Source organism: Genypterus blacodes, unplaced genomic scaffold, assembly GCF_046128005.1.
Source record: "Genypterus blacodes isolate CSIRO-AG114 ecotype Tasmania unplaced genomic scaffold, CSIRO-AGI_Gbla_v1 ptg000017l_1, whole genome shotgun sequence".
NCBI lineage: Eukaryota > Metazoa > Chordata > Actinopteri > Ophidiiformes > Ophidiidae > Genypterus > Genypterus blacodes.
Window position 1 is genome coordinate 2,405,326 of NW_027466831.1, and position 15,040 is coordinate 2,420,365.

At 43.5% G+C, this 15,040-nt stretch overlaps 3 protein-coding genes across 5 annotated transcripts in view; all 3 read right to left on the reverse strand.

Moving 5' to 3' along the window:
- The window catches only part of iars1 (isoleucyl-tRNA synthetase 1), a 36,543-nt gene extending 24,994 nt beyond the window's left edge, over positions 1 to 11,549 (reverse strand). For 2 of the 3 annotated variants that reach the window (XM_076140874.1, XM_076140872.1), the window contains exons 1-11: positions 11,495 to 11,549; positions 10,772 to 10,895; positions 10,372 to 10,528; positions 10,138 to 10,257; positions 9,253 to 9,335; positions 9,038 to 9,155; positions 8,535 to 8,682; positions 6,815 to 6,902; positions 5,465 to 5,525; positions 5,219 to 5,314; positions 3,502 to 3,624 (exon numbers count right to left, since the gene is read on the reverse strand). In XM_076140874.1, coding sequence (XP_075996989.1) covers positions 3,502 to 3,624; positions 5,219 to 5,314; positions 5,465 to 5,525; positions 6,815 to 6,902; positions 8,535 to 8,682; positions 9,038 to 9,155; positions 9,253 to 9,335; positions 10,138 to 10,257; positions 10,372 to 10,528; positions 10,772 to 10,890 — 1,113 coding nt within the window. In that variant the 5' untranslated portion in view covers positions 10,891 to 10,895; positions 11,495 to 11,549. Of the gene's footprint in view, positions 1 to 3,501; positions 3,625 to 5,218; positions 5,315 to 5,464; positions 5,526 to 6,814; positions 6,903 to 8,534; positions 8,683 to 9,037; positions 9,156 to 9,252; positions 9,336 to 10,137; positions 10,258 to 10,371; positions 10,529 to 10,771; positions 10,896 to 11,283; positions 11,465 to 11,494 lie in introns of those variants that run through there. The other variant, XM_076140873.1, reaches the window with a different exon arrangement.
- On the reverse strand, positions 1,115 to 3,151 carry LOC142991225 (vimentin-like). Its single transcript, XM_076141277.1, has one exon. The coding sequence runs from the start codon at positions 2,775 to 2,777 to the stop codon at positions 1,629 to 1,631; it is 1,149 nt and encodes a 382-aa protein (XP_075997392.1). The 5' UTR covers positions 2,778 to 3,151; the 3' UTR covers positions 1,115 to 1,628.
- Positions 11,550 to 12,501: 952 nt separating the features above from the next.
- Positions 12,502 to 14,626, reverse strand: rpl29 (ribosomal protein L29). Its single transcript, XM_076141397.1, has 4 exons — positions 14,596 to 14,626; positions 14,033 to 14,084; positions 13,683 to 13,747; positions 12,502 to 12,693 (listed from the first exon to the last, which is right to left on the reverse strand). Exons 2-4 carry the CDS (start codon positions 14,067 to 14,069, stop codon positions 12,592 to 12,594), a joined length of 204 nt encoding a protein of 67 aa, XP_075997512.1. The 5' UTR covers positions 14,070 to 14,084; positions 14,596 to 14,626; the 3' UTR covers positions 12,502 to 12,591.
- Between the last annotated feature and the right edge of the window lie 414 nt (positions 14,627 to 15,040).

Genomic DNA, 15,040 nt, shown 5'->3' on the forward strand with positions numbered 1-15,040 from the left:
TTAGGACTTCATGCATAAAATGAACTAACATTTTTTCAAGTCCTATAACTCTATCGCTCCCCTGTACATGTTGCAATCTGAGAGGTTTGACCCACCATTTACGACAAAGTGCGGCTTTTATACTGAAAACTTTATTCCTAGGAGAACAAAAGCCAGTAAACCCTTCTGAATACCATGAGACATCAAGCTTCACGCCACAGTGCAAAAAAAATAATTTGAGAGTCAAGGTCAAACTCAGCTTACACGGCTATGATAAACATCACAACAGGTAAGAGGTGAAGACTGTTTCATCATCCAGCTCATTGTTTACGGCCACCAATCTAATATGCAATCAGCCCGGTGGCATAACGTGAGCTATTTCATCTCCCTGGAAGCGAGCTCACAGTGCAATTCTGCAGGAGCTCATAAATAAGACTTTTCAGCATGGTGTTTGGCAGATTGTTTGTTCTGATCTCTTTGTAGAGGGCTTTTAAACTTCCTCAGCCAGGAGTACATTTTGTTTTGCCCTGACCCAGCTCATTAAAAAACACACAAGAGCGCCTGTGAAGCGAAGACTTATTGGAAATTCTCAACCCACTCAGAGAACACAGCTACTCTATCACTTAGCCAAACAAGTAGAACCAATGTTTTCTCACATTGTCACTTAATTATTTACTCGTATTTGTGACTCTTTAAGCACCTTGTTGCTACAAGGCATATTTCATCTGAAGAATGTCCAGTTTTGCAATCTCAGGCTGGATTCAAAGAGGGGACAACATATTTTCTTCAAGTTTGTCGTGCATAAAGTGAATAGGTTTGATAAACTGGACAAAACCACGACTGGATCCATTTGCTTTTCAATGGATTTCCTGTATTGAGACTTAAGAAGAGGGGAACAGTCTGACACAAGGGAGAGCAGGTAGAGAAATAGGTATTATAGAAGGAGACAGAAGTAGATCAGTATGAAAAGAACATGAGACAAAGAGGAAACAAGCAATTCACAGGAGAAATAAGTGATCCATGCATTATTGTGAATGCACTCTTTATTAATAGTTGGTCAACATTCATGTGAATGGCCATCAGTTCTGTACCATCGAACATATGGAGGTTTTCCACAGACCAGTTACAGAAATTGTTTCTTTAAGATGGGGAGTCGCCACAGATCACAGCAGAAAACAGTGTTTCATTGTAAAGGAGGTGTAACTCCAAATACTGAGCAACACAGTGACAGTGGTAAACAAAAAAGTGGTATTGGCAGGGGGAAAACAAAATGGAACGCTAATTTCATTTGAACAAACGGTACTGTAGGAGAACGAATAGAGGAAAAAGATGAGGGGAAAGTGACAGCAGCACGACAGGCTGCCAAAAATATTAATGGGAGTGGTAATGGAGGAGAGAATAAAGGGCAAAGCAAGGGAAGGGTTTTTTCAGTGAGTGAGGTCACAGTTTGAGGACCTGAGGAGAACTGAGGGAAGGAAGCAGACAGTTATGTAATGAGCTACAACGGTACACGCTGGCTAAATGGCGCGAGGGTTAGAACAAAAATGATGAAGTAACTTTAGCGAGATTGAGCTGTCCTCTCCACTCCATGATGCTCCGACGGTCCTCTGGAACTGCTTGGGACCTGCGGCTCCTCTAACCCAGGATGTTCACACACCTGCTGGGGAATCTTTGGTAATTCCGAGCCTCTGCTCCTCGCCTTCCAGCAGCTTCCTGTAGGTGGCGATCTCTGCATCCAGCTTCAGCTTAATGTGCAGCAGTTCCTGGTAGTCTTGGAGATACTTGGTCATCTCCAGTTTGGTTTCGCAGAGCTGCGCCTCCAGCTGAGCAATGATTCCCTCCAGGCTGCCCATCTTATCCATGTGCGCCATCTCCATGTCCTCCAGCTGATGCTCCAGGGCCGAATTGCGAGCCCTCAGGCCGTCAATCTGGTTCTGCAGGTCTGTCACCTGGCTGTGGAAGCTTGTGATCTCCTCTTTCATGGTCTTCATGTGCTCCTCGTGTTTGCCAGCGTGGTCCTTCAGGGTGTCAAACTTGTTTTTGTACCACTTCTCAGCCTCCTGGACATTGCGGGCAGCGACAGACTCGATCTCAGCGCGCATGTTACGGAGGTAGGCGGCCAGGTCGGGCCGATCGCCATCCAGCTCGGCGGTCACCTTTGAGTCCTCAATCTGCCTCAACAGGTCAGCTACCTCTTCATCATGCAACTTCTTGAGAAACTCTATCTCAGCCACCAGCTGCTCTATACGTTTCTCCAGTTCAGCCTTCTGCAGAGTGGCATTGTCGACGTCCTGGCGGAACTCCCTTAGGATCATCTCTGCTTCCTCTTTGAGTGCCAGCTCCTCCTCCAACCTTAGTCTCCACACCTCCACCTCTTCTTCAATATAGCCTCTTTCGATATCAGCGGCTCCCTTCTCATTAGTTAAGGCCTCAATCAGCTCCCGCACCTCTTTGAACTTGAGCTCGTATTCTTCTCCGAGGTTTGAGGGGCCTCCCTTGTAGCGGCTCTGCAGTGCGGCCAGCTCAGCTTGAAGCGCAGCATTCCTCTGCTCCAGTGTCTGGACCTTATCAATGTATCCGGCAAACTTTACATTCACCTCTTGCATTTCCTCCTTCTCGTTGGCATGTTGCTGGTGTATCTCTGTGCCCAACTCGATGGCTGTGCCACGGAAACCAGCGCGTCCACGGCTGTCGTAAGAGGATCCGCGGCACCGGGACGGGGACGGGCTCTGAACCCTCACACGGCTGCCAGACCCGCTGACCTGCAGGCTCTTCTGGGTATAAGATGCGGCTCTCATGTTGCTTGAGATATTAGCTATTCAGTTCAGCGAAAGACGGCTCGAAGCTAGCTCCTTTCCTCTATGCGAAGTCCACCTTGTGACTGATGCTCTCTCGGAACACCTCCGCCTTTTTATGAGGCAATAAAGAATGTCTCAGACAGCCTTGAAACTGACGCTTGGTTTTCACATATTTTAAAAGCGGATTATGACAGACTCTCAGAGGAGCGTGGCGCCGTACTCTTTATTAGCTCACGCTGTATTGTTAGTGACCAGCGGGTCAGGTCCACTCCCTGGCATTTGCAGCAGGATGTGAAATAGTGATCAGACTTCTTCATGTATGACCGCTATTTTTCACTCGCTGAGCACGTTGCGTTGTAATGAAGTTGGGCGTGTCGGCGAGGAAGAGGGCATCCAGTGCACTATGCAGTGACAGTGTGCTTCGGCAGCGAGATTTACTGGAATAACTGATCAACAAGCGATATCCAGTAATTACTTTCAAAAACACTTGCGAAATGCATTGAACGTTTCATGCTTTGACGATTCTAATGGTTTTAAATCTCGGTGAAATGTTGAAAAAGGAGCATTGCGGGACAGCCTTGAATGGCAACAATTAAATGTTGATGTAAAGCATCCTTGGATATTATTGAGACTCATCGATCACAGCGGGAATTCTTTGCACGGGAGGAATGCCTGAAATGTCAGCTCAACCAATATGCATGTAAATGTCGATTGTGTCACTTACTTTGACATACTGTCCCGCAAAGTCGGTGACCTCAGATGTGAAGCAGCCCGAGGCGTCCACGGGGCAGATAGGAGCTTGGTCCCTCTGGATGATGTTGTACTCCGTGCACACCCGGTGATCGTCCTACAGAGGAGAGGCAGGTTTTAGATTACAATAGTTTCAAAATTAAGGGTTTATACTTGTACTAAACATTCAAAAGTCCAGTATTCTATTCTAATATTGCCTAAGCTGTGTCAAGTTCCATTATCTTAACAATGACCTTTACAACGACCTGCTTTGTTTCATATTTACTCCAGTAATATTCTCCCAATTGATGAAACTGACATTAAAAACAAACAAACGCAATTAGCCAGTCCCCTTTGAGAATGTTTTCACTCATTTGATGGAAATGACATGTTATGACTCATTATTAAATTACTGTGTCCATGCTCAAATAACTGGATGGGATTTAATTCCCTTCAATTAAATACAGACGAGACAGAGATAATTCTGTTTGGCAACACGGAGGAAAGCTATTGCTCAGCCGGAGCAATAACTGGGGGGAAACTCATTAAGGTCTTCCTCTCCAGCAGAGAGGACGCTGCCACCGTCGCTAGTCTGGACTTCCACCAACAACAAAATCTTAACACTAACTAAGAGAACGCAACTCCTTTCTTATATCTGTACAATGGCTTCCAGTTAGCTATAGAATAGATTTGAAAGTGTTGCTTATAGTTTCTAAAGCCCTTGAATGGTTGTGGTCTGACACTGGGGGGAGAACAACAAGAACCCACTTCGACCCTATTGTCTTTAAGACGCCAGTGCCTAGAGTCAGATCCAAACACGGTGAAACGCTGCTCACAGATGGAAACAACTTCCTTCCTAATGTTAAACATGCCCTAAATTTAGCCATTGACAGATGTTAACTCCAACTCTTTGTGCTTTTGGCTAATGATTTTTTTTTTCCTTCACAAGCTTAGGCAGTGCAAACGTACGGCAGAATTGTTTTTTTTTGTTTGTTTGTTTTGCAATTTGTTTTTATTGAAGACAGAATTGTTTTGTCAATTATTCCTTTCTTTCAATTTCACTTTCCTCCCATTATTTTTTGATGTGCTTTTGTAATATGTGAAACAGTCCAAATTGCCTTTGTGCTTTACAATGTAACACTTGGCTGCATTGGATACTTCCACGCAGTCGTAACATTTAGAGTTTGCAAGGGGCCAGGTTTGTTTTTATCAGGTCCTCGTAAGAGCAACATTTCAGATTTCAATCGGCTAATCAATGAGAATGCGATCACGAAATAACAAAACAGTTCACACAATCGCAAAGGTAACGGAGCTGCTGATGCATTAGTCAGGAGAGGGTTTGGGTAACGGCCCTACAGGGACTGAGCTGCAGTAAAACGGGAAGAATAATGGGGCCAACGAGAGCAAAGCAAAGGTAATGAGGAAGAACGATTGTGTCTGCAGCTGGCAACAACCACGCGGACAACTACACGCCCTTGTCAAGGACAGCTAACCTAGAAGCAATTCTTCTGGAATCACTGGCCTTCAGACTGCATGTTGTCAATACTCGATAACGTTTAATCTAAATGCTTAGGTTTCATCGGCGTCGTACCTTTTTGTAAATATGCACTGTAGTTAACGGATAACAAGGAAGAGTGTGGATCAGGATGCTTGTTGTGATGAGAAGAGGGACAGAGCTAATAGGAGGGAAGACATTAAAAGACCACACTTACAGCTCCAAAGTAAGGCGCCTGGTGCACGACGCCTGTACCCTCCTCTTCCTTGACATAGTTATCCATCACCACCTGGAACGCTCCTCTCTCGCCACACTGGGTTGAAAAGGACGGGAAGAGTGTGATGAGGGGCGAGTGGAGAGGAAGCACGAGAAGTAGAGAGCAGAGAACTCCAAATGTAATCAGACACAACAGATTTTCACCCGACAGGTAATTAATAACAATAACAGTAAAACCCCTACAAACCTGTGCAAAGTAGTCGAAAAGAGGCTTGTACTTCTTCCCTTTCAGCGTCTTGCCAGGGAATCTAAGAAACACAAAAACAAATGTAAAGCCCTTGTTCCTGCATTGACTTCCTTGCAGAAACATTGTGGAATGAAACCTGTTGATCTCGTACAGGTAACTGAAGGAAAGGCGTCTTAACTTAAATAAAGTGCTGGGCAACCAAAAAGAAGGGCCTCAATGAGCCGCGGCGTGGGCAGGCAGAGAATAACACAAACCGCTGTTCATTTTTATATCAGCATCTTTTCTAGGTTCTTACTGGTGATGGCAAACACGGCTCGGGATCTCTTGAGACTTCAACTGAAGCGTTGGAAGTGTTTTGAGAAACGGCAGCTGAGACAGTCAGGATCGGCGGTTATAAAGACGTCTCCGCCCCCAGTGGACGGGGGACAGTGTCCTGGTGGAGAAAGCGGCGGCTCTTGCCAGGGTAGAATTTTACAATGTGCTTTTTGTTTACTGACAGCTAATTTGAACAAATATATGGGATGAGTGGGTGTAAAAATCCCCCAGAATTGTGCTCCGTCAGGTTTCAGCACATTCTGTATCCCTTATTCACGGAGGTGTTGCCTTAATCTGATCCATTTCCTCCTCAACACTTCCTCCACTTTGCACCTAAACTTCACCCATTGGAGTTGGGAAACGGGGGAATTTGATTTACTTTCTACCAACAAGAACGACGATCGGCTGATAATAAAAATAGACCTCCGCTAATTCTCCTGCCACTACCTTCAGCCCTTTTTCTCTTGACTCTAGAAACCAAGACATAACTCAAGAGAAAACCTTTCAGTCGATGTGAAATATAAGCTTTGGCAGTCGCTCAAGAGAAAAAAGTTCCATGAAACGCGCTGTAGCTAGGGTTTGAAACTTTTTCTCTCCGCTCTCCGCCGAGTTTGAAAGTGTCACGATTCCACATACAGCATCTTGTGTTACGCCTCTATCGCTCACTGTAACCAGCCTTCATCAGAGCTCTTTGGTTGAGTTGAACAGTTCATTGTTCCGTGACATTCCGTACATTGCAATTTCACAGACGCGGCGAGATACAGAAATACTTTGAGTTAGTAGTTTGGGGAAGCTATTCAACGGAAACACAAACATTAAGCTTCACTCCACTTCAGTCTGCAGTAAACATAATAATGCAAACACAGCACTGAAAAACACCATTGAGAACCATTTGTCTCCTGTAATGGAGCACTTTGCTTAGTATTCACAGTTTTATTACTTGTATTTGTATGTTTGATACCTAATGCTGGCCATATAAGGAATAAGTTGTTGTTTTACATCAGCCATGGCCTTTTGACTCATGTGTGTACTCACTTGTCCAGGATGGTGTACTCACTCTCCGCCTTAAAGAGAGCTGCCAGCCTGGCCTCCATCATAATGTAAGTCTTCCCTGTGGTGTTATCTGGGAATCACAGAGACAGAGGGAAGAGAATGAAACAAATGTGTTTTGGCTGTATGACTCTTTATATTAAACCCCGTGTTTGAGAAACCAGCCGAAAACAAAAGCTCGTCTCATTTTGAGACGGCTACAGCGGAGAAGAGGAGAACAATAAGTGACACGGACAAGACGTGAAGACATCTTTCTGTATATGCACAAAAGTGAAGAGAAACACAGACGTGGTAAATGCTGGAAAGAGATATTAATATTTTACAAAAGTATCGTCATGTATAAATAATAAAGCAAAGCCACAAAGCCTATAGCTGTGTAACCTGGAAGTCAAACCAAAGCAGCATAAATGACTATAATAAATAACAACTTCTTAAGAACACAGCCCTGATATCAAGCTGTTGACAGCCACACTACAAGAGGTTGAGCTTAATAAACTCTAAACTGTTGAACAAATACTGCCAGCATATGTTGAGCAGCTGTTTCATTTTGAGAATCTTTTTTTTTTTCCCCGAAAGACCACTGGAACCATTTCCAAAAAAAAGGCAGAGCGTAGGAACAACAGTTGAGGACCGGGCAAAAACCAAATGGTGTGAGACAGAGAGCGACAGAGAAGAGAGGGAAGGTGAGGGGGGGCAGCATCAATAAAAGATGTTTCTTCTCCTCCGTGATGTGACAAATGACGGGCGCAGCTCAGTCGTACAGCTGCTCACAGCCCTGAGCTCAGCCGGTGTGTCAAAGGCAGGGATGGGGGGGAGGAGGGAAAAAAAAAAAGAGAGAAAGATAGAGAGATTCAAAGTAAAGTGATGGACCAGAACAGGTAGATGAGGAGGCAAAGTCAACAAAATGAAATGAGGGGGGGAAAGGGGCTGAAAATGAAGCAAAAAGAGAGGAGGATGAAAAGAGGAGAGACGGAGCCGGTGGAAAAACATTCATTGGTATTCCGAGGCGGTCTCCCATGCAGCACGGCAGCGGGTGCAGTTTTAGAGGAGCTGCCCCGAACTGTGCTTCAACAGTGCCCCCTGCAGAGTCAGCGTGGGTACCACAGGCTGGCAAAAAAAAAATTATCTGGGTCATCCTTTCACTCGTTTCTCTCACAGGGGAGTGAACACTACAGGAGGAGGATGACAAAACACACTCGCCGCCTCTCGGGGGTGTTTTTATATTTGAACAAGGACAACGTGGGGTTTTTTTTCTCTCTTCTTTTTAAGTGACCCATTTTCAGTCAGGTCTGAATCACACATACAAACACACACAACGGCAAATGCACACAGTCCACTCAAGTAAAAACTAAGTAAAGGTTTGGTCTTCTTACTCGGTAAATGACTTGGGTGATTCATTGATATAGGAGCATATGTTCATTTATTTGATCTCCTGGTTCGTACCGGGACGCAAGCTTATAGGTGAGACGTGGGAGCGCTGCACAAGCTGGGTGTGACATTTTCAGAGTTGTTAACGCCTCAGTAATTAGCCGGTGACACTTCAGATTACAGCAGCCTGAGCAGTGCGGTCCAGTTTGACCAGTTTTTTTCGCCGTGACACATTTCCCCCGTTTCTAACTGACAAATCAAAAGGGATTTGTAATCAATTTGACAAGGACTCGACAAAATCAACAGGGCACAGCCACTCCTTTCCACCCAGACTCACCTTTGACCTTGACATAGAGGAACTCAGGATTGACACAGAGGGCCAAGTTGCTCGGCAGTGTCCAGGGGGTGGTTGTCCAGGCGATCAAGGATACATTTTCGTCCTCCAGCAGTGGGAAGTTGACAATGACTGACGGGTCCTGAACATCCTAGAAACAGAAGAGATGGGTACTAGATTATTCTTCAATGTCCATTTCCTCAGTAGTAAATTGTTTTTAATTATTACAATAAAATCAATGTTTTTCCATGCAGACTGTCTGCCCTCTGTTGGTGACCGCAGCTTTTTATTTTAGAGGGAAAGAAGAGCTGGATGAAGATTTGATGACAACAGCAACTAGATAAGGTTGCTGACTTTTCATCTTTTCAACACTAACAGTCTAGCTAGTCTCATACTCTTTGTATACGTCTCTATTTCTGAAAATAAATAACATATACAGATTATGAGAGCAGTGTTTAGCTGGCAGAGGTGCGAGATGGTTACGTTATTATATGTTACGTGCAAACCTTGTAGTTCTGGTGGGACTCAAAGTTGGAGAGCGGGGTGTTGCAGGCGGTGGAGAAAGGCATGACTTTGACCCCTCTGTACACCAGACCCTTGACGTAGAGCTGCTTGAACACCCACCTAGACACAACAGGAGAATAAGAGACAAGGTTGAGACACGGATTCGGCTTCTGTGTGAATCACACTCCCTCCTAAGCAACGTTTCCGAGATCCATACCAGACGGTCTCCATGAACCACGGGTACAGAGTCTTGTAGTCATTTTTGAAGTCAATCCACCTGCCCATCCGCTTCACTGAAATCTGGGGACAAAAACATACATCAAACACAATAGGAACCATATCTTGGGGACACAACGTTCTTTCTCAAATGACAACCATTTGTATCTTACTTCACAGATCAAGTCTTCTACAGGTTATGCTAGACTAATGCATAGATACTTCAAAACCAAATAATAGTGTTTATTACAGGCGGGCGAGGATATGGGCGTGTGAATGTGGGGTTGTGTGGCTGATCTTTTTTTTGTTTTGCCTCTGTGTGTGTGTGTGTGTGTGTGTGTCCCCCCCACCCCTCCCTCCCTCCCCCCCCTCCATTTTCCTCCTGACACATTCCATGATACGTTTCGCAATTTCTGGTACAGTGGAATGATATCATCCTGTAAAAAACTGTGCAGACATCCAGTAACACTGATGTCTTTCTGGTCTTTGTGGTTACATCATCATGTCATTTCTTTGCTGGCTGTGGTTGTTTTTCATTCTCTTCTTTTTCTTTTGTGTCTTTGCTTTTCTTTTACTTCTTTTCCCTTCTGTATGTATAATATAATTTCAGAAATGTCCCGTAACTGGATGCTCATTGCAATGCATGATGCTTTCTTCAATAAAAATGTTAAAAATCATATCTAAAATCAACCGTAAAACCCGTTCCAGCCCGTCAAAATGGATCCCAGGCACAAAAGGTGGATACAGTACAGAGAACATCACTACACTATGTTGCTGTGCCAGTTCAGTTAGTCATAGTTCCTATGGCTCAGGGGAAATAAAGAAAAGTGGTTGTACAAGTATGGCTACATTCCTCCCTACAAATAATGATTATATTGATGCTCACCTCCCACTCATTGGAGTATCTCATGACAATGTTTCTGCATTGCTTGTTGTACTCAGCGATGCCCATCTTGGCCACATCTGCGGGACCTTTGATCCCGAGAGTTTTATCAATCTCGTATTCCTGTTAATAAAACAAAGGAAGTGAGGAAACTGGAAAGATCACATGCATGTACGTCTCAGTGACAGCAAGAGATCATTTAGGAATATCCAGGGAAAAGAGGACTCGGGTTCTCACCACCGGCAGGCCATGACAGTCCCAGCCAAAGCGACGGTCCACATGGAAGCCACTCTGGTGGGAAAAGCGAGTGACAATGTCCTTGATGGTTCCGGCAAGGATGTGCCCATAGTGGGGTAGACCCGTCGCAAAGGGAGGGCCGTCATAGAAGGTGTACCTTGTCAGGAAAGGGGATAGAAAACATGAGATTAAAGAGTATAGATACAGAGCCCGAGAGTCAATAGGAACACATGAAAGACTTCACACTCTTTTTTGGGCAGAAAGAGAAAAACCGGTCTGTAATACTCGACTAAGGATGTGTTGAGTGTAGGTTTGATGTGACCCCAGTTTGCTTGAATGTCTTGAGTGGGATTTCTCCTTTGTTTTGTCCCCCTCTGTGTCTTCCTGTATCTGGACTCACTTGGGCCTGTTCTTGGATTGTTTCAGGCATTCCTGGAAACAGTCATTCTCTTCCCAAAAACGGAGGACCTTCTCCTCCTCAGCAGGGAAGTTGATGGATTCAGGCACTCGTTCCACCATGATGTCTGTCCAGAGGAGAGAAAACTAAAGATTAAACTTCAGCACATAAATCAGTGTCAATACAAGGTGTTACCCTGGAGAACTCTGAGTCCTATTATGAGCTCATCCACAGAGACCAATTACACCAAAATTTAAGGACGCGTTTTCACATTGAGTCGAATAAATATCTAACAATTCAGTTGAACAAAAAAGTTAAACCCAAATTGTGACAGGTGATCCATTTGTTCGTCTCTTATTATTAGCCGACCTGTCAACGCCGGTCAGTGCCAGATAAAAGTTTTCAATCGAAACAAAGATTACCAATTGACAGTTAACACACAAAATCCCTGAATTACTCAAATGAAACTTTGACTGGATTAAGCAGCGACGTCATCTAAATCACTTTTTTCTTACATAAAGTGACAGGGATGACGCCTCCTTGTTGTTAGCTTGCAGGCTAGGCTAGCCGGTCAATGTTGCAGTTAGCGTGCTCATAACTACACAGAATGCGGGTGGTGTGAAAAGTAGCGCTACCGGGCGGGCGGCAGGGTGGTGACAAGTCAAGAATGGAGCGCGCCTGTGGTCAAAAGTGTAACGCTATAACAGTTTGAATGGTTGTACTCACATGCTTTCTGTCCCCGGCTGCCAGCAGAGACGAGAAATGATGCAAGCGTAGCCGGATGTGACGTCGCGAGAGGGGAACTACTTTACTGCGCACCAAAACTATGAATCAGTCAATCTGACTACAAAAGAAAAAAATCAGAGGGCGCCTTTGAAAGGTTTTTGCTAAATTAACCACATTTTTATGACAAACTCGCTCATTTAGTGTCTGGCCAGAGCCAAACTTTGTTATTATCTTAGTATCTTTTTGCCATATTAACCATCTTCTCCACTCTTCTGCTCTCAGTGGAAATCATGGGTGTGTTTGCAGTGCACTGACATCAAATCAGGCCCCAGTCCTCCAATTATTTCATTACCAGTACAAACATCACCTATGGACTTTCACACTACTGGCTATTTCCCCTGGAGGAGGCTGTGCAGAGCTGCTGTGGGTGAGCACAGGCTGATGAAGGTAGAGGCCAACCCGCTCATTCTCTGGAGCAGGACTGTCTGAGTGGAGGGAACCATAACAATAATAATAATACAAGCTGTCTGTTACTGCCATAAGTGTAAGGGGCCAATCCAGGTAGCTCTACACATCCAAAACATTGATATTCAATGTTACAATCCACGGCCAGTACAAGGAAGTGATATTTAAGTACAGAAAGCTATCAGCAGTTAAACACTTTTAACACATTTTTGGATCCTTTTTCATTTTGATCAGAATATATTTTGGTACAAGCTTATGTGAAATGCTGTCATATATTAAATCAGAAAGTGAGGGTGCAGCATCCCTGAAACCTTTCTAATGTCCACATGGCAATGATGATGCAGGATGAAGGTGCCTGCCTCTCCATCGGCACACATTTACAGCTGCTGACTTGCAGAATCAGTGAACTCAAAAGGGCGAGAACCTCACAGGGAACAATGTCACTTCTTCTGTTGCCCTGGTTTGAAGGCAATTCAATATAGTCAAGTAATTAATGAAGCGTCAGCTAAAACTACAGGAGGAACACAGATAGAAAGCAAAGGTGGTTTGTTAACAAAGCATAGCTTTATTGTGATGGTGGTAACACAGTCACTATGAAAGGTTGACAAACAGGGAGGTGAGGGGACTGCAGCTTATTTCGGCTGGGCTGCTGCTGCTGCCTTCCTGACCGCCTTCATGCCCTTCTTGTTGTGTTTCTTGGCAAAGCGCATGTTCCTCAGGAACTTGGGGTCCACCTATGGAAGAGAAAGAAACTGAGTGATTAGTTGGAACACAAGTATGGACAACACACTTTTGGACACGACTATTTTAACATTGCTGCTTTTGATCCGATGAGCCAAACGTATCACTGTTGAGGTACCCTGAGTAGGTCATTGTGGAGTAATTTGCATATTTAAGTTTCCTTCAAATGGCAGAAGATATCAACAACCCTTCACCAGCCAATCAACACCCTATCGATTAGCACTGCCTGATATGACCGCAACAGACAAACAACAAGTGGGCCGCTCGGGGATCGTCATTTCACCCTTCAGATCCTTCAGTAGTGCACCAAACAATGTCTTGTCTGGTTACTGAATCTTATCACATTTTAAAAATCTTTCCGATTCCCCTTTTATCACTGGGAACACCATCTTTAATCAATGTCAAATCTAATTAAACCCTCACCCAGCTACGGAGCAGTCAGCCTTTATCCATTTATATTTTATTCTTTCTGGATCTCAAGGAAACTCAAAGAGAAAGCAATCAACTTTCTATTGAACTCCAGCTGATTTCATGGAGATTCATCAGTATTCCTTTCATTGAGTGCTGCCTGAGCTGCATTGCAGGATGATCAAAAAACATTTTGCCATAGGTTCCACCACAATTTTTACCACAATAAAGCCAGAGCTCAAAATCTAAATCTGCTTCTTTCAAATGATTATATAATATGATGCTGTCACTTATAAGATCATGCAACACAAAATCAGCCTGACAGAACGGTGCACAGCCAATAATCAACTAAAATATAAAGACAAGGTACAGGGTTTTATCAGAGCAACACCAGGAAAAGTTTCAGGGTTTCTTGAATAACAAGTTTGACATAATTACACAATGTGTAGAACATACAGTGTAGGTGAAACAATAGACTGGTAGAAGTGTTACAATCCAACTTTGAAATTAACTGTTGACATTTTATTAACTGATGTTGGCAAGTGTAGCAGTGATGAAGTGCGACAGTACATACCCCCTTCAGTGACTCGTAGCGCTGAGATGTGGGCTTCTTGATGCCATTTCTATGGGCTTTACGAGCTGTGCAGGCACACAATTACAACATTGTCAATACAAGTGGACACATGGGCACACAAGCTCACTCTAAAAAGTTGATTGTAGTTTTCATTAAACCTGTGATGTGTTTGGGGGCTACATTTTATTTTTTTGCTGTAAAGCTTTCTCTAAACTACAATTTAAGTTTGCAATCCCATGGCAGTTAAGCACGGTTGCACATTAAGACAAACATACACAAACATCTATCTGTATGAGGTCATTACTAACCAGTCACAGGTAAATGGCTCTGTCTGTGCTGTGATTACTTACATTGATTGTGAGTGGTGTGATTCTTTGACTTTGCCATTGCGATTCAGGTGATCTGATGAAGAAAAGAAGGACAGCACAAATAAATGTTACTAATATTATAAGTCAGTATTACCGGAAACCGCTAGCGTGTTGGTTCCAGTTGTGTGTAACCCTAAAATGCTATCATTAGCTAACCGGCAACTATGGAAGAAATGTAAACATAGCAGCGTGTTGCTAGAAGTAAGACATTTTAAACACATCGTAGATGAGAAATAACTTCATTCAAGTTTAGACCGGGCTGTGGCGTAATGTAGTAATAACAAAACACACATTAGTTTGACTATACGCGAGACCGCAGTCTGAGCAGGAGCTAATGCTAAGCTCCAGCAGGGATACGGAGTGTGTTAGCACATTTCATATCTAACTGTTGCTTTTTCGGCGGGTCGCATCTAATCGATTTAGCGGCGGATATGTAGCCATTAAAGTACTCATTCAAACCCGACTGTTGTTTTAATGTGAGCACGCAAAATGCGGCAAGATTGGTTTAGATAGTAAATGTCCACCATAGTGGGGAAAGTACATACCTGCCACACGAACGGATGTCAACCGGAAGAGAAAGAATAAGTGCACCGGAAGGAGTAATGTATTGACTCAAGAGAGGAAGTCACCGACGAATTGGAGAAATTAAAACTCGTTATTATCGTTTATTTATTTATTGATTATTATGTAAAACCACCCTAGTAAAAAACGCAAATTGAATAAATTATAACTCTTTATTAAAGTTTTTTATTATAGTTTTTTTTATTATTATTATGTAAAACCATCCTAGTAAAGGAAAAGTGATTGGAGAAATTATAATTCTTAGTTATAGTTTATTCATTGTTTGATTATAATGTAAAACCACCCTAGTAAAGATTTATAATACATAGCAAGCAGGTTATACCAGATATATGCATTCAATACAACAGCCCAGCAATAAAACTTGCCTTCAGGAGGGTTAAATTGCAGGAAAGGGTTAGAGCTTCACCT

What these genes read in the sequence shown, in the direction of transcription:
- rpl29 (XM_076141397.1), bottom strand. Translation starts at nt 14,069, where the DNA reads ATGGCAAAGTCAAAGAATCACACCACTCACAATCAAT. An exon ending in TCACACCACTCACAATCAAT is followed by an intron (nt 13,748 to 14,032) that starts GTAAGTAATCAC and finishes GTGCCTGCACAG; the next exon opens with CTCGTAAAGCCCATAGAAAT. An exon ending in GCTACGAGTCACTGAAGGGG is followed by an intron (nt 12,694 to 13,682) that starts GTATGTACTGTC and finishes TCTCTTCCATAG; the next exon opens with GTGGACCCCAAGTTCCTGAG.
- LOC142991225 (XM_076141277.1), bottom strand. Translation starts at nt 2,777, where the DNA reads ATGAGAGCCGCATCTTATACCCAGAAGAGCCTGCAGGTCAGCGGGTCT.